Source organism: Herpailurus yagouaroundi, unplaced genomic scaffold, assembly GCF_014898765.1.
Source record: "Herpailurus yagouaroundi ecotype Mexico unplaced genomic scaffold, PumYag 215, whole genome shotgun sequence".
In the NCBI taxonomy this organism is placed as follows: Eukaryota; Metazoa; Chordata; class Mammalia; order Carnivora; family Felidae; genus Herpailurus; species Herpailurus yagouaroundi.
Window position 1 is genome coordinate 4,015,952 of NW_024412446.1, and position 18,558 is coordinate 4,034,509.

The 18,558-nt window shown below is 42.4% G+C and overlaps 1 protein-coding gene across 5 annotated transcripts in view; it reads left to right on the forward strand.

Annotated features, from left to right (window-relative positions):
* The window catches only part of MYO1D (myosin ID), a 357,287-nt gene that overhangs the window by 103,884 nt on the left and 234,845 nt on the right, over positions 1–18,558 (forward strand). For 4 of the 5 annotated variants that reach the window (XM_040455227.1, XM_040455229.1, XM_040455228.1 and 1 more), the window contains 6 exons: positions 2,051–2,167; positions 3,848–4,051; positions 7,650–7,795; positions 7,873–7,987; positions 12,251–12,421; positions 16,148–16,218. In XM_040455227.1, coding sequence (XP_040311161.1) covers positions 2,051–2,167; positions 3,848–4,051; positions 7,650–7,795; positions 7,873–7,987; positions 12,251–12,421; positions 16,148–16,218 — 824 coding nt within the window. Of the gene's footprint in view, positions 1–2,050; positions 2,168–3,847; positions 4,052–7,649; positions 7,796–7,872; positions 7,988–12,221; positions 12,422–16,147; positions 16,219–18,558 lie in introns of those variants that run through there. The other variant, XR_005784639.1, reaches the window with a different exon arrangement.

The following is an 18,558-nucleotide window of genomic DNA, read 5'->3' on the forward strand; positions in this document are numbered from 1 at the left end:
TGTACTTAACTACCCTAAAATATAGGAATCATGTATGTTGAAGATACTTTGGGTTAAAGGGAAGATAAAACTCAATTGAAAGTCTCAAAAAACAATCAGGAACTTAATTATCTCACATAACAAGAAACCCTGAGATGTGACAGTTCTGGAGTTGGTTAATTTAATGCCTTCACAGCTTTGGTGGGGATCAAGATGTTGTTTGTTTCTTCACCTTAAAACTCCCCCACTTCACTGGATTTGGTTTGTGTGCTTAGGCTGATCTTCCTCGCGGTCCCAAAGTGGCAGCAGCAGTTCCAGGAGTCACAGGCAGAGGAAACGTTCCTGGCTTATGTCCCGTTTTAGCTAGGGAAACCTCATGTCTTTCTTACTGACCAGAATAGCATCACAGGCCCATGGCTGCGCAGTCACCTGGTCAGAGGAACAGGATCACTGTGATTAGTTTACACCAGTGAAGATTTACCCCTGGAGGCTGGGGGAGCACCAGTCCTGAAGGACACATGCACTTGGAGAGAGGTGAACAGATCAGGGTTCTAGCAGCCCACACTTCCCCAAGTAGGACATTTTCCCCCCTAGTTTCTATGCAATTCCAGCACAGTTGCAGCTTCTAGTAATACTAATATCTGATACTTGTCAAGTGCTTTTTATGTGCTAGCAACTAAGGAGGCATCTCACGTAATTCTCATTCAGTTCTCACGGCAACCCTGTGAGAAACGCGTTATTATGCACATTTCACCCATGAGGAAATTGAGACTAGGTGAAGTTGAGTATCTTGCCCAAGGTCAGAGAACCAGGAGGTGGAGGAACTTGCCTGGCTGCATCCTGGGTACTAGAGGAACATGTACTCAGAGACCCCTTCCCGTGTCCCTCCTCACGAGATGAGCATTAGGCCAGTTCCTTGATGTCCCGGCCAGACGAGAAATTCACCCAGGAGAGGACCAGTTGGGCTCAGGCCCTCTGGAGCTGCTGCTTTGGGAAGACTTTGGAGATGGGCAGCTGACCATCACTTCACTGTGAATTTCTGTAGATATGTTTGTATTTCCAGCCTGATGGCTGCAGCTCCTCGAGGCTGGTGATTTGTCTTTGAACCCCTGTCTTATTCTGATTGGGCCGCTACAACAAAAGTGCCAAAAATTGGGTAGCTTTTATACAACTTTATTTCTCACTGTTCTAGAGGCTGGGAAGTCCAAGATAAAGGCACCTGCGGATTTGGTGAGGGCCTCCTTCCTGGTTTATAGATGGAGCCTTCTCTGTGTCATCACAGGGCAGAAGGGATGAGGAATCTCTGGGGCCTCTTGTAATGGCACCGATCCCACTTCTTGAGGGCTCCACCCTTGTGACCTAATTACCTCCCAAAGGTCCTACTTCCTAATTCCATCACCTTTGGGAGGGCAGGGGGTCATGATTTCAGCATAGGAATTTTGGAGGGATACAAACATCCAGTCTATAGCAACCCCCCAAATCAGGTAGATCTGATGCGCTGCATGCTTGTGAAAAAGTGGTTGTGATCCCAGAATATTCAATAGCCAGCTGAACGATTGAGGCAGGCCAGTTTGCTTTGGGGGGGCCTGCTTTTCTCCACCTGTGAAATAAAAAGCCTGACTGTTCAAGAGAGAGAGTGTTATTCCCAGCCTGTACAAGAAGGCTAATTCTAGGGGGAAAAAGCCACCGGCAACAACAGCCAGATGTGTGTCTCAGAGGCTCCCACAGCTGGTATTTCCATTTGTGATTCCACGTCTCATGTTTTCTTCACTTGTGACCAAGTGGCAGTCAGCTTCTGTGAGACAGCTCAGGACTTGCTCCCTCACTGAAGGTTCCAGACAAGTATGTGATGCTTATTTTGCCTGATGGTGGCCATCTCGCACACAGATGGACATTGTGTGTGCTGAGTGATGTTTCTGCCCCTGAAATAATTTTCATTTTCTTGAGGTACTTGGTGAATTGCTACAACAGCCTCAAGACCTTGGCTAAACCTGAACGTAGTCTCATAATTGGTAGATGTTCACGTTCGTCTGAAATGTCGGTGACTTAAGTTCTCCGTTTTCATTCCCAGTCTTCCATCAACGATGCTGCAGAATTCAAAGTAGTAGCTGAAGCCATGAAAGTAATTGGCTTCAAACCTGAGGAGATTCAAACGGTGTATAAAATTTTGGCTGCTATTCTTCACCTGGTGAGTAGGGACGCCTTTCAGAATATGTTGCTTCCCTGGGGAGACAGGAGGCTCTTTCGGGAGACTTTGCATTTCCCCTGTAGCTTTCAAAAGTAATTTACATGAAGAAAATTTCTCTCCGTTTTGAAGAAATTGCTGTATCTGTGGTTCTCTCCATCATTTTATAACATTATGAAGGATTTTCTGAGCACTATAGGTTTTAAAACTTAGCTGTAGTCAGTTGTCTTACTGGTCCATCAGATTTTCAAGCGTTTAATTCCGAGGATTCACGTATTCAGTAACCACGTGACTACCAGTGGTATAAGCTAAACACTTCTGAACAGAATACATTTCTAAAAGCACTTGAGACGTAGAATCATCAATTATCAGCACTGGAATTTTGACCATCTCACTTTTCATGTTGGGAAGTGAGCCCTAACAGGGTGGCATGACTGGGTCAAAGGCATAGCCAGGTCACGGTGGCCGACACTGCAGACCAGGTTGGCCAGCTCATGGGTCAGTCATTTTCTCCGATACCACAGCAAACTCAGAGGACACGGGGGTGTGCTTGTCAGATGTCTTTCGTTACCATTTGTGTAATTATAGATGTTGAAAACATAATGAACATGGAACCTTAGAAAAAATGAGGGACAACGTGAGTTCAAATCTGGAATAAAAGTCACCTTTTACTTTAATGTGGCAAGATTTAACTTCTAGTGAAATGTGCGGGACCTATATAAAAAGTATTGTAGGGTAATATAACTGTTCTCTTAAAGAAATGTCCCTAACTAGGAAGACTTTAACATTATTAATCGTCCCATTCTTTCAATCAGTTTATAAATAAGGTGCAACATTATCCTTCAGAAGCCAAACAGGAATTTTATTTTTAAGTTGACATAACGACTCTAGAATTTACCTGGAACAACGAACATGTAAGAAGATCAAATAAATGTACTAAAGAAGAGTAGTGGGGGGGGGGGGAACGTGACGAATTCTACCAGATTTAAAATGATAGTAAAAATGACAGTGCTTTACAACTTGTTGCAAAATATATCGTCAGATTAATCAACAGATTGGTTCATGTGCTGGACAGTTGGTAGGTGGTTAGTAAGTATTTATTGCTTATTGAATAAGTAAAATATAGACGGACTCACAAAGTTGGAAGGGGGGGAATTTAATATATACTACAGGTGACATTTTAAATCAGGAGAAAAAGTTTGACCGTTTGTTCAATAAATAATATTGGAGCAACTAACTAACCTTCTGAAAAAATAACGTTAGATTCTTTGCACTACACAGCGACATAAATGCTAAGTGAGTTAGAAGCTTAAACGTAAGGGGGAAAGCGGTGTATTAGAAGAAAATATTAAATATTCATAAAATCTTTGGAGTGGGAATGGTCTAAGTATGACACAGAGTAAGGGAAACCGTAAAGCAAGAGATTCATAGATGTGACCACATAAAAATGTAAAACCTCTGTCCATCAGAAACAAACACTGCAGATGAAAAGATAGATGGGTGTCTGGAGAAGAGAGATGGGCAGTGCACTAGATTTTTATATAAACGTGATGTGTGTAGGAAATCTGTGCTACAAACAAGGTCACGTTGAATTTTATCTTAAGTTGGCAAATAGATCCCGGACGTAATGTTTCAGAATCTGGCTGGAAATGGTGCGTCTTGTTTTTCTTCACCCTGCTTTAGGGAAATTTAAAATTCGTGGTGGACGGTGACACGCCTCTCATTGACAATGGCAAGGTTGTCTCTATCATAGCAGAATTGCTCTCCACCAAGACGGACATGGTTGAGAAAGCCCTTCTCTACCGGACGGTGGCCACAGGTCGCGACATCATCGACAAGCAGCACACGGAGCAAGAAGCTAGCTATGGAAGGGACGCCTTTGCCAAGGTGGGATTTTAACTGACACTCTCACGGGCCTGGTGTCGACAGACCTTTACCAAGGCTGCAGCAGTGGCTTCTTTGTTACCTTCTTGGTCTCCTGTCCACCCACCCCTCTCGCTACTTCTGTGAGGATGTATCCAGACGTTCCTAGAAAGTGGGTTAAGGCTTTTAGAAACCATGATGTTTGGGGCCATCACAGTCTCCATAAAACCCCCTGACTGCGAGCGTCATTCTCTGGACACATTCTGAGGAAAGTGCAGCTCACTGACTGGGAAGCTAATGATGGGCCCTCTCCTCGTCCTGCATTTTGCTTTGCTCTGCCAGTGTTTGATGAAGACCACCTCAGGTTCCCCGATGGAGTTCTCATCCCTTGTCTTTAATGTCTGTGTGGTGATGGCACCATGATTTATTAGCCATCCTCCTCCTAAGTCATTCACCTTGTTTCCTTTTTCTGCCACGACAGATAATGCTGCCAGATCCGTGTGTGTGTATCCCTCCACACCAGCACTTTTATTTCCGTTGGACAAACTCCCAGGAGGGAGCTCACCAGAGCTCGGGACACACTGATTTTAAACTTTAAATTTACTGAGTTTATGGGTGGACAGTAATACTTGATTATTACTTTAATTTTCATTGCTAGTGTATCTGAGCGTCTTGCCATATTTTTTTGTAAGGTATTTAAATCCATTCTGAGAATTTCCTGGTAATGTCCTTTGTACGTTTTTCTTCAAGGCCGCTCTCATTTTATTGCCAGTTTGTAAGAGCTTGTAACTTCAACTCTTTATCTGTTATCTGCATGGCACATGTTTTGTGTCCCCAAGTTTACATTTCCTTGTTTTCTTGGTCTTTTTGCTGGTTGGTTAGGTTGCCGCATATTCTGTTTTTACCTGTAGAAGTCTCAGGCTTGGTTTTTAGTCTCAAGAGGAATTTGGATTTATCCGAGTGCAGTGGAGAGTGGGAGATTCTAAGCAGAGGCAGTGACAGCAAATCTGCGTGTTTAAAACGGTGGCTCTGGCTTGAGCATGGTGAATCTTATGGGGGCTGGGGGTGGCAGTGAGGAGACCGTTACGGAGATAGTTCAGCATCCAGGAGAGAGACCATGGCAGGTAGTGTAGAAATGGGGAAAAGAGGATGATTTGAGACAGACTGTATTTGGGATGTGAAATCCACAGCCCCTGTTTGTCTGGGGAATGATAAAATCAAGGGTTATTCCTAATGTAGTCTGGCTTCAGCCTACGTCTCCTGCTTCCTTCCACACCACACTCCAGCCTCCTCTCTTCATTCCAGTGCTCAGGAATTGCAGCTTGTCGTTATCCCTTTTGCCTTCCAGCTGTAGGGCCTCGGCACATGCTGTTGCCTCTGCTTGGATTGCTTTTCTCTCCCCCTATTTCCCGGCCAACTCTTACTCATCCTTCTGGTCTCAGCCCACTTTCTCAGAGAAGCTTTCCCTGGCCTCCGAACTCTGAACAGGTTAAATTATCCTCAGATCCCACGCAACTCACCTTGAGAGAGAGAGAGAGAGAGAGAGAGAGAGAGAGAGAGAGAGAAATTCTTTCCTTCATTCTACTCCCTATGCTCCTTGGAGATTGAGACTGTGTTTATGTTTGTTTAGTACTGTGTCTCCAACAACCTGCGTATAGTAAGTACTCAGCAAATATCTGTTGAATGGATGAATGACTAAATTCCTAAATTTCTGGTGTCATTTGTTCTTGGTTAGAAGTAGAGTATGAACAGTTGTCGGAGATGGGAAGATCAGGAGCCTAGCGGTACGTGTGTCTGTGACGGCCGCGAGACCTCTAGGCATGTTGTCAGGTATGCTGGCAAGCACAGGAATCTGGCGCTTGGAGGAGAGATCTGCGTTGGGGGAATATTACTATTACATATCGCTATTATTATGTTCCTACTGTGTAATATCTAAGGAGATGACTCAGGAGGTGTTAAGAGAGTGAAGAGGACTGAGGCCAGTTAAGGGAGACCCTATCAGAGGTCACCAAGAAGGAGCAGCCAGTGAAATGAGAGTAAAATTAAGGTAGTGACATATCACGAATCCCAGAGAGGAGAGTGTTTCCAGAAAAGGGTGGGAAACCAGGTGGAGTGAGACTGAGCGTCTAAGATGTCCATATAGAAGCACAAGAAAGTGCCTACACTGAGGTGCTTGGGGTCCTTGATGAACCATTTCAGGGGAGCGGTGGGAGGTAAGCAGAGCCTAGAGTGGATCAAAGAGCAAAGGGGAGGTGAAAACTGGAGGCAGTTTGTGTAGATGAGTGCAGGTGGAGACAGTGTAGCTGGAGGGAGCTGTTGACGATGAGTGTGCTAAAGATGTGGCACCGCAGAGCGTGTTTGTATCAGCACGTGTGTGTGTGTGAGTGTGTGGTGCGTCTGTCCACGGGTGTCTTTGTGTGAGTGTCCTTGGGTATTGGATATGTGTTTCATTCTTAAGGACTTCAAACTATGGTCTTTGGTCCAGATCTTTACGTAGCATTATAAATGAGTGTTTATATTTTTAGAATCCACAGGGCTCTACTGGGACATAGATATTAACTCATTGGTTCCCCGTGTTTTTGTTTGTTTGTTTTTTTTAATTTTAGAGAGCGAGCACACACGAGCAGGGGAGAAAGGTAGAGGGAGAGAGAGATTCTTAAGCAGACTCCATTCTCAGTGTGGATTCCAACACAGGGCTCGATCCCACGACCCTGGGATCATGATCTGAGCCAAAGTCAAGAGTTGGACGCTCAACCAGCTAAGCTGCCCAGGCACCCTGGTTCCCCACTTTTTAATACTTGATGAAACTCACAATAAAGCAATGAAACAAATTCTGTAAGGGAGGCAGCCAATGACTGATATAGCCGGGCACAGAGATGCACCTGGGAATGGTTTTGGGACGCCATAATGACTGATAATAATCTTTAAAAAACCCAAACCATTTACTTGAGTGTTGCATACGTCATGTCGTTTTTCTTATTTGGAAAAAATTTGTTTTAATGTTTTATTTATTTTTGAGAGAGATGGAAAGACAGAGTGCGAGCAGGGAAAGAGCAGAGGGAGAGGGAGACACAGAATCCAAAGCCGGCTCCAGGCTCTGTCTGAGCTGTCAGCACAGAGCCCGATGCGGGGTTCCAACCCATGAACCAAAATAGCATGACCTGAGCCAATGTCGGACACTTACCCAACTGAGCCAGGTCAGTGCCCCTTCATCATGTAGTTTTTTGTTTTTTTTTTTTAATTTTTTTTAATCTTTATTTATTTTTGAGAGGGAGACAGAATGTGAGCAGGGGGGAGCAGAGAGAGAGGGAGACACAGGATCTGAAGCAGCTCCAGGCCCTGATCTGTCAGCACAGAGCCCAATGCGGGGCTCGAACTCACAAACCATGAGATCATGACCTGAGCTGAAGTCGGACTCTCAACCGACTGCGCCACCCAGGTGTCCCCATCATGTAGTTTTTAAACAGGTGATGTATATTTCTAATTTTTCTGCTTAGAGTAACAACAGCTACATTGAATGGTAAGGAGAAGGTGGATGGTAATGTAAAACTTACCGCAAATCTAAACAGAAGACTCAGTCCCATGTGGGGACTGAGAATTAATGATGTCGTTTTCCTCACAGGCAATATACGAACGCCTTTTCTGTTGGATTGTTACTCGCATCAATGACATTATTGAGGTTAAGAACTATGACACCACAGTCCATGGGAAGAACACTGTCATCGGTGTCTTGGACATCTATGGCTTTGAAATCTTTGACAACAACAGGTAAACTGGACAAGGTACTTAAAACTCTGTTGTTTATTTTCTAATTCTTTGAACCTCATGGATTCCTCTTCCTACAGCTTTGAGCAGTTTTGCATCAATTACTGCAACGAGAAGCTGCAGCAGCTCTTTATCCAGCTGGTTCTGAAGCAAGAGCAGGAGGAGTACCAGCGGGAGGGGATCCCCTGGAAGCATGTGAGTGGGCTTCTCCGGAAAGCACCTTCATGTGCTTCATGTGTCAGCGACAATGTCAGATCTTACCATTTTAGGAGTTTTGTTTTAATCTTCTCGAGTATGTGCAACACGTAAACATTAGCTTCCCTTTTGGGGATATGTGATTACAAGTCACGTTCAGGGTTGATAGGTGCAACTTCTCTAAGCTGCTGGCCTGCCTTGTTGGTGCCCAGAAATGCTGAGTTACCACCTTTGCACTTTCTAGCTGATGCCACATGGGTTTTCTGGTTTGTATCTGTCTAGGAGAGTTTAGTGTCATTTAGAAGTTACTCGGAGCAGTGACTTTTGCCTTAAATTGGCTGGACTTTGCTTCCAAATTTAGTTTGTCTTCTTTCCTTCCTCTGTCTCCTCTTATTTCTACTCTGTAATCTAAATGGCATTGTTATCTCCAGTTAATATGGTTTATATTCTCTGAAATCCATGCATGGAAACACCTGCATTCACATTTATTTCCATTGGCTTGCCTTCGTGTCACACCTTGTTATCACCCCATGGCCCTTTGTGAACATCGACAGTTGTTACAGTCAAACAGTTGCAGTGAGGTAGTACCAGCGAGCGGGATTGCCCCAGGACACAGGCCCCAGACGTCACAGCCAAAGAGCATGACTTACTTGGCTCTCTTGTTGCTTACCATTAGACCCCCTGCTTAAGACAGGATGAAACCTACTAAACTTTTCCTTTAAATTTGTATTTTTAAACAGTCTTGAGAACAGACTTGAAAAAAAATGCAAAAACTTCTGAGTTTCCACACGTCTCTATGTTTATAAAACTGTGTTTGTCCTCTTGCCAAATAGAACAGTGTTTTTTAAGTATCCATGTAATAGTAAAAAGCTATTTGAAGTGTTGTATGTAAATTACTTTTATATTTCCTCCCACCTTCCTACTTTCTGTCTCCTCCCATTCAGAAAGGGAGACAGTGGTATAATTAATAGCTGTCCTGCCTCAAATTTCATATTCACCTTCCATCATGTGTTAAACATCAGAATACCATAAGAAAATTTTGTTCAAGTATGTTAGTGTAATTTTACCAGTTTACAAATGAACCAAAAGGTGTATTATTACTTTATAATAGGATCACCTACAATTTTGATTTACACCGTGAACTCTCGTAGCACATTGGAGATGGAATTCAATTAAGTTTAGATGCAGCTTTCTTTGAACGGATCTGGTGTACAATTTGATACACAGTATAACTGAAGCTTAGATTTTTATAGCAAATTTAATCATGAAACTTATGATTCAGATGTGATTCAGAGATACTGGCCAAAAATACCCTTTAATAATTGGGGTATCCAATTCCACAGGCATAGCTGATAAGGAGAAAAGTCAGCAGTTCTAGTAGGCTATTCCAAACATCTGAAAAAAGGAGCAGAAGCCCCAAAAATGCAAAAATCCTTAGCAAAATAAACCAGGAAATAAATGTCCTAGAGGGGGAAAAAAGCTAGATCCAAGGTAATTGTTACTGTGCTAACTACATGCCAGGTCTCCCCAAATTAAAATCTCTATTCTGGGTAATTATTTCCTTTAAAAACTCAATTTCTGAACATAGTGATTGATTTTGTTTAATGTTTTTTTACTATGGAAGATTTCAAATACACATAAGAGCAGAGATCGTAATATAATAAACTCCATGGAACCGTCACCCACCATAACAGTTATAGTGGGTTGCCAGTCTTGGGTCGATCTGTACCCACCCACACACCCCCAGATTATTTTGAAGCAGATCTCAGACATCATATTATTTCATCTGTAAATATTCCAGTGTGCTTCTTTGAAAGATAAAGCCTTTTACATTGTATGGCATTTTACAAATACCACAACCATGATACCATTATCAAAGTAAAAAAAAAAGTAATGGTCATTCCTTATTATCCTCAAATATCCACGCAGTGTTCACATTTCCTCAGTTGTTTTACAGGTTTGTTTTTACAGTTTGAATCTGGATCCAGGTAAGGTTCTTACACTGTGGTCAGTTGGTAGGACTCTCGCATACGTACAGATTTCCTGCTCCCTCTCTTGTTTCCCTGCAATCTTCCAACGAAGAGAACGAGTCGTTTGTTCTGTGGACCTGCCCACAGTCTGGATCCTGCTCGTTGCATTCCCTCGGTGTCATCTGATATATGTCCCTGATCTGCGTATGTCCTTGGTTGTTAGATCTGGAGTCTTGTGTGGTCTCAGAATCAGTGTTTTTCTGCCAGTCTGTTTCAGAGGTGGTATATGTAGATTCCCATCAGAAGGTCCCTAATGCTTGACTCACTTTTACAGGCTTTTGGTGCTGTAGTTTATGTCATTTTTGGCTGTTGACAACTTGACTGTTAGGCACAAAGCCATTCGGGGTGGCAATGGGAGCCTCTGTGCCCCTGAGCTACTCGTCATACCTCTTCTTGCCGCCTGGAACCCCCAAGAAGCCTGCTGGTAATCAGGGTTGCTGGAAGAACCTGGTTTGGAAGCCACGACTTTAAGCACTGAAGTAACATTAAAGTTACAAACTAAAAGGTTCTGAACTTCTCAGCAAAGACTAATCGCTTTAGTTTTACAATTGGAACTTTAGAGGACTTAATTATTTTGTCCCTGGGACAGAAGACTTAGTCTTTAATTCCATACTCCCAAAGTCTAAGACTTCAGCTAATAATTAGTATAGAGTTACTGCTTTTTGAGAATAATAAGGATATTTTTTTGAAAGATGGAAATAACTTTTTCTCCCTAATTAGGAAATGTAATACATGTCCACAGTAAAAGTAAATGTTTAGGCCAAGGTTTCCCCACCTCTGCATCATTGACGTTTGGACCAGATGAGTCTTTGTTATGGGGCTGTCTTGTGCGTCGTGACGCCTAGTGGCCTCTTCCCATGGCACATGTGGTCATGACCACCAAAAATGTCCCCCAACAGTGCCACATGCCCCTGGGGGGAAAAGGTCATCCTCTTGAGACTCACTGATTTAGCAAACTAGCAAAAGTATAAAAAAGGAAGTAGAAGCCACCCAGTCTGCAGGCGTTCAGTCCATGGATACAGAAGAGAACTTGGAAGAGTAGAGGGAGAGCTGAAACCCACAGACAGATAACCGGCATGAGCACCTGGAGCAGGAGTCCATATGAGAGAGACTGTAATAGTCCATTGTGAACGTATAGGTCTTATGGTAGGTGATGGAGAAGACACTCGAGTTTAGGTACCTCCTGAATGAGGGGGACACAGGAACACACAGGACTAAAAGTGTGATAGCAGACTTCCCACCTTCAAGTGATGTACAGCTAGCCTGAGTTAGTCGGGCGTGAGTGTGGTGAGATTTGTGCTGTAGACCATCCAAATAAACAGATGTAGCAGAGGAATTTTGTGTAAACTCTGTGTATATTGAAGTTGCTGAAAGGCAGATGTTATTTGGAACTTCTTCTTTTTTTAATGTTTATTTATTTATTTTTGAGGTGGGGAGGGCAGAGAGCAAGGGAGAGAGAATTCCAAGCAGACTCCACACTGTCAGTGCAGAGCCGGACATGGGGCTCTGTCTCACGAACCGTGAGATCATGACCTGCGCTGAAACCAAGAGTCAGACATTTAACCGACTGAGCTGCCCAGGTGCCCCTGAAAACTTTATTCTTCTCTTTTGTGGAAACTTTCATCTCAGAATTAGATTTTTTTTTTTGTATTTTTCCCAGAGAAATATCAAAACTCTGTTAGACCCATGAATGCTTTTTAACTTTGGGGAAGCTGGAGAAGATGCTCTTTTGAGCTTTAGTCATCTGGGGCCATACAACTAAAAATTCAAGTTGTGGTATGATACCTAAACCTCATGAAGTAACATATTGAATAACACTTTAAGGTTACTTGTCAGTCCTTAGTGGAGTGTGGCTCTTGTGGTTAATGGCACACAGATTGGGAGATTGAGAGTATGAAGGAGTAGGGTTAGGTATAGGATTCAAACAGAAGTTAGTGATGACAGAAATATCACCAACTTTATCCTTTTTGCCTTGAGCTATACTCAGGTGACACAAAGTGTTCATGACGGAGTCAACAAAGAAGTTAAAAACTAAACCTGTGGTAGAACACGTGCTCATTTTAGCATCAGACCTCGTTAATGCTACTCACATACGTAACACCAAGGAAGCTTGACCTAAACTCCTGAAACCAGTGGAGGCATCGGTGTTTTGCCTGGCCCGCTCTCTGTTCCCTCTGGACCTGCTTCTGTGCTGTGTCCTGCAGATTGATTACTTCCGTGCTGTGTCCTGCAGATTGATTACTTCAACAATCAGATCATCGTGGACCTTGTGGAGCAGCAGCACAAGGGGATCATTGCTATCCTAGATGACGCCTGCATGAATGTTGGCAAGGTCACCGATGAAATGTTCCTCGAAGCACTTAACAGCAAATTGGGCAAACATGGTCATTTTTCCAGCCGAAAGGTAGGGTGCTTCATGAGAACTTTCTCTACTTTTGATGTGTAGGATTTTCCCCATTGCTGGACACAATTAAATGGTTTTAAATGTTGGGTTAAAAGAGGTCCACTCAACTAAGCAAGAAAGAGCATAAGCAATCATGAAGCAACTTACTACTGTAAGTAAATCCTGCCTGCCTGGCTTATGGGATGGCAAGACTGATAAAAATCATAATATCCAGGAGAGGGAGCTCCAGACTATTCAATTTGCTAGAAATAGGAAAAATGAACATGATTTTAGAAAGCATGATGTCATTTATAACCAATAGGTACAGAGGCCTTGTTCATGTGCTAGAATTTTGTTCCTGCGTCGGATAATTCTGGCACCAAAAACAGCTTTTGTCCTTGACTTTTTACTGTCATCAGTTATAAAACGTAGTATGTGTCCTCTGCCATAGTTCTTCAGGCTATGTGACTTTCTTGAAATGAGGGGAATTCTAGCTGTAATTCTCATTGTTACAAGGAATTCGTTCCCTTAAACGAATGGGTATCCTTTTAAACTCCCTATTTTTCACATTCTAAAAATGTCATTAAACAGATGACATTTCTGTAATGGGTGGTGGCGGTCGTGGTTATCAGACCTTTGTGCCGTGCCTCGCAGATACTATGTTTGTCCTGGGAGGGGCAGACCGTCATCCTGGTGGTCCGCCGACACTCTGCCAATACAGGCGTGTCTAGCAGCCATAGACTAAAGTAGAAACAGGCTCCGTGCACCATCACTTCCATAAAGAAAGGAGCAAACATTTCTGCTCCTCTATATTTCCATGTAAATCTTTGACACACTGCCATTTTTCTTTTTTTGCACAAATCTATTTTCTGACTTTGTCCCCTTTGAAACTGTGTAATCAGAAGAGTAAGAATCCACAATTAACTGGATAAAAGCACAAATCATCAAGAAATAGATTACTGACTGATATTTATGTTAGGCCAGTTTATTTCTAAAAGATTCTCCTTGGTCTGTTACTGAGGACTGACTTGGATCCCTCCTACAAGTCGGTCGGCTGTCAGATACTATGGTCTGACCTTTGACATGAGGGTTCTGGTCAGAACATTTCCCACATTTGATACAAGGGCTTGCTGTATCCAGGCGTAATCCTGGATGCTGGGGACCGAGCAGTGAGCCAAGTTAGAAGCAACCTACACTATTTAGAGTGATCCATTAAAAGATGGTATTATTACGTGGGCAGATGTCCTGTCTTGGAGAGCTGGGTTACCCACGTCCTTTATAATCCCAGCCCAGGTTTTGGAGACTCACCTACATCCTGCCTACCAGATGGTACCTAATCAGTGTTTGTAAAATTGAATTCAATTGGTCACGATTATACCAAATAGACCTTATGGAATATTCAGTTTAAAACTAAAACATGCAAGGCTCCACTTCATTTAAATAAATTAACTATGAGTCTCATATGAGAAGTGACCTCATTTTGATTCACCTTGGCCATTTATACACCTGAATTAAATTTGTCCACCAAATATTTTGAAACATAATCTCATTCTTAAAGTAGCAACTATACATAGTACTTTTAAGCAGTTGCCACCAATTTAATAAGAAATTGTGAAATGGCGATTTATCTGCAGAAATGGGAATTTTCTTTCTTTTTCCTCCTTTATTTTTTTTAATGTTTATTTATTATTTTTTTTTTTTGAGAGAAAGAGAGAGATGGGGGGGGAGGAGCAGAGAGAGGGAGAGAGAGAATCTCAAGCAGACTCCACAGCTGTCAGCACAGAGCCTGACGTGGGGCTTGAACTCAGGTACTGTGAGATTATGACCTGAGCTGAAACCAAGAGTCTGAGGCTTGACCTACTGAGTCACCCAGGCACCCCTTTTTTTTCCTTTAAATGTGGAAACCCAGGTTTCTCTGACTCTCAAACCAGGTAGCTCCTTCCTCCAGGATTTGTCATCCCCCAGACATGTCTTGAGATATTGGGACCTTTAAAGTGTCCCAGTTAATTTCTGGGATTATTGCCCTAATGAGGGAAAGAAATGAAATAACCAAGCAGTCAGGATATTTTCATCACTATGAGCCTTTCCTTTAAATAATGCTATACTGCTGTATGCTAAGCCAGGTATTATCATTTGCTATTGGTTACATGTTATCTTGAGTTATGGGCGTGTTAAATAAGTTTCTGCCTTGTATTTATTTATGGGGCTGAATTGTTTTTTAGATGTTAAAGTTATCATGGAGAGACAGATAAATGATCCAATAAACCATGAAATTACTATTTAAAGTATTGTGAGCGCACAAAGTTAAATGATAACATAACTTCTTTTCAGAAAGTAAAGAAAAATCTAAAATCTTCTGTGTTCAGATCGGTTGAGACTTTGCAGTATCCAAATGTAAGAATACTCAGCGTAGGCATCTCCTGGGTCCTTTTCCATGAGGAGTTTTATAAATAAAAGGGTTTTGTAAAATGGTTAATGAGAGACAGAAGGAAAGAGGAATTCAATTTTTTGGAGATCCCTCTGTATGTTATGTATGTTATGTAGGTCTCCATATCTCATTTCACCTTTAGGACAACTCTCTGATAGAAGTAATTATTAAAGTTGAAATGAAATTAAAAATTTATAAAGTATTAAGTTTAAAAAGTTAAGTTAAAAACAGAACCAAGATTTGAACCTCGGAAATCTGACTCTCATTTCCTGGAATTATTCACTTGTCTAACTAATAAACTAATTATTCCTTTACTAGTCCAGTTATCAATATAGAAGCCACCATACTGAAACTTGAGTTTTTGTACGTAAGTGCACTCAGTGCTTTATGGATTCTTGGATGTCTGCTTTAGAACCTGTAGGATGTCAAGTGATCCTTCACAGGGCAGACAAAGAAGCCTGGGTGTTACTATAACAAGGAAAATTACAGAAAGCAATGGAGACCACCAGGCTATATAAAAACTGCCTGTCCGGAACGTATTCCTCTTCCATGAGAAAGAGCTGCAGGAGGCTGATCTTCTTTGAAATGATGGACCTGAACTTGAGTCCCAGCTTAGCAAAAGTCAGGTTAGCCAGGCCGTTGTGTACGTGGAGAGCACAGACATTACATCTGGTCCCAAGAATCATCAGAGCTACCACTTACAAGCCATGTGACTTGGGCCTTAGTACATAAAAGAGAGCTCATAATACTTACCTTACTTTATCAGTTGTGAGGACTGACTGAGACATGTGCACTTAGCAGACAGCAAGCCTTCAGTGTGGTGCTCCTTGAGTGGAGTGTGGAAGAGAAAGAGACTCCGGATAGGCTGGGCCGCACCCAGGCAGCAGCCAAGATTTTAGCACTTCTCTCCCAGGGATTTGGACTTCTTCCATTTTCCAGCTCTTCCCTCCCCTTGCCACTATCCTTCTCTGCATCCAGCTAATGGGAGGAGAAAAGGAAGTGCAGAAAGGATCACCCACTTCTTACCAGATTTGGCCTGACATAACCACACTTCCTTTCCACTCACCGTCCATTGTCCAGCACCTGGTCACTTGGCCATATCCAGCTGCAAGGGTGGCTGGGAAATGAAGTCCAGCTGTGTGGATTTCCGGTGTAAGCTCGAAGATTTTGCCATAGAAGCCTCACGTGGTGGGGCATTATCTCATTCATAATGGTATCATGATTTGTGACACTATCATCATCTTATATGAAATTGGAGTATATTTTTAGGAAAGTGAAAATAGCCGTTTTCAAAATAATCTCCTTATTGATTTTCTTAGCTCTGCGCCTCAGACAAAATCCTGGAGTTTGATCGAGACTTTCGAATTCGACATTACGCGGGTGATGTTGTGTGAGTATCTTACTTTGGTACCTAATGCGATGACTGGCATGCAACTTCATTTTAGAAAATATAACCAGAGAAAATAAAAACTGTTTTCCTATTTATTTTCATTTTTCCACCATTTCATCAGCCAGTATATTTTCATCTCCTCACTTAAAAAAAAGGGCATAGCTTCATTCATTCCTTGTTTTTCAACCATTTCTTGAACCCACACTATGGCAGCCATGCACATAGTGTGGCCACCGTGGCATAGATGCCACTCACATTAGCTGATGGATAAATAAATTGTGGAAGAATGTTAAGAACATATAGAAAGATGGGTAAGATGGGTCTTTTTCTGGAGAAGCTAACAGTTCAGTGGTGGGTGTAGCAGATACATAAGTCACTCTAACGAAGAATGAGAAGGGTCAAACTAGAGATGTGCAAGGCATTATGGAAACATTGAAGAGAAGTCATTAGCCCAGGGCAAGGAGTATAGAGGGGTTTGGGGGGAGGAAGTGCTATCCAAGCTGAGTCCTAAAAGTGAGAGGCTAAGGGAAAGAGGAAGGGAGGAGGGAGGGCATTCCAGAGCCCAGAGCCACCACTGTGTGTGAAGAACTACAAGCAGTTGGGTAACTACAGGAAAATTAGTTTTGCCATATTACTTTTCAAATGTTAATTGAAAAAGTAAAATTCTCATAAGCCAATTTTTCTGGTCACAATGTAAGAAAAGTAGACATTGATAAGAAAATATGACTAAAAATATAACCACCTTAGCGTTCCCTGGGGCTACTATAACAAACAAGTGGCTTAACAAGAGAGAAATCCGTTCTTATTCCGAAGGCCAGAAGTCGAACTCCAGGTGTCCACAGGGCCACATGCCAGGGGTTCTGGGGGAGGATTGTTCCTCGCCTCTGCCAGCTTCTAGTAGCTTGTGGCTACATGTCTCCAATCTCTGCCTCTGTGGTCACAATGCTGCCTTCTCTTCAGTGTGTCTGTGTTAAATCTCCCTCGGCCTCTATCTTAAAACTACAATTGTGATGGCATTTAGGGCCCACCTGGGTAATACGGGATACACTTCTCCTCTCAAGATCCTTAGCATCATCACACCTTTTGTTGTGTGAGGTCACATTCACAGAATCCAGGGAATTTGACAAAGATGTCTTTGGAGGGGGGGGGGGGGTTGCAGTTCTTCAGCCTACTACACTTAGGATGCTTTGTCCACTGAACACTGCCTCTTATCTTATTATTGTTTAAAGTTTCCTCTTTTCCTTTGTCCTTCTTTTATATGTTAGGAGTTCTATTCATCAAACCCGTTATAGGAAGAGATTACACAACAACAGAAAGGCAAATGATCATCCCTACAAATGCCAAAAAGACATTTGAAGGGATTTTAATAGCTGTTCCTGATTTAAATTAAAACTGAATCATAAAATAATATGGCTCAAGATTATCACCCCATCTGTCAAACTAGCCATTAGTGCTGGAATAGCACCATATTCCACTTTTTCTGGTCCTGTTCCCAGGTTCCAGAATACTAAGAGGGAGGATCCAGCGCGGTGCAGACATCTCCCGCTGAAAATGCAGGCCTCAGTTACAGGACACTTTCATACAGTTCAGAAGCATAAAAGCAGAGCTGGTCAGAGGCCATAGAGACCAGCCAGCCCGTCCCCTTTGTTTTACAGATTAAAAGACTTATGTAAAGTCTTGACTTATGTAAAGTCTTTATTTATGTAAATTTTTACCCAAGGTCACACTGCAAGTTTCTGGAATAGCTGAGACTGTAGCTAGGTTTCCAGACTCCTAGTCCTGGATGCTAGCTGACCCTTTTGAGGGATATCCAGTGCCTCAGACTTCCCCTTCTCTCTTTCAGCCCTTCAGTCCCTTTCTAGATTCCTAGTGGATATCTCCTTTGCGCGCAGTGTATTTTAGGGTGTGGTCTCGGCTCACCAAGAGCTTCCCATGTAAGATGCACATGTACATATATGGTTGTGTGTGTGTGTTTACTTATACCCATAAACATGCACGTACATATATATCCACACATTTACATGCATACATCAGGACAATAAGAGTTGGTCTAAAATAATCACCACATGACTAATAGCAGTATTGTCAGAATTTAGAATAAGCACATGATGTAGTATTTCTGTGTGATAAACCCAGGAAGGCTGATGGTAGCTAGTCCATAGATTCTAGGAATTATTTTTAAAGGGAGAAGTGGGAAGGGTGCTAGAAATATTCAGGAAATAGTAACTAGGTCCATTTAAGTGGACTGTATCCTTTTTGTAGCATAGAGAAGTAGAAATGTCTGGAAAAGTAGATTGAGATCAAATCATAATGAGAACTTAAAGGCCAAAATAAGGACTA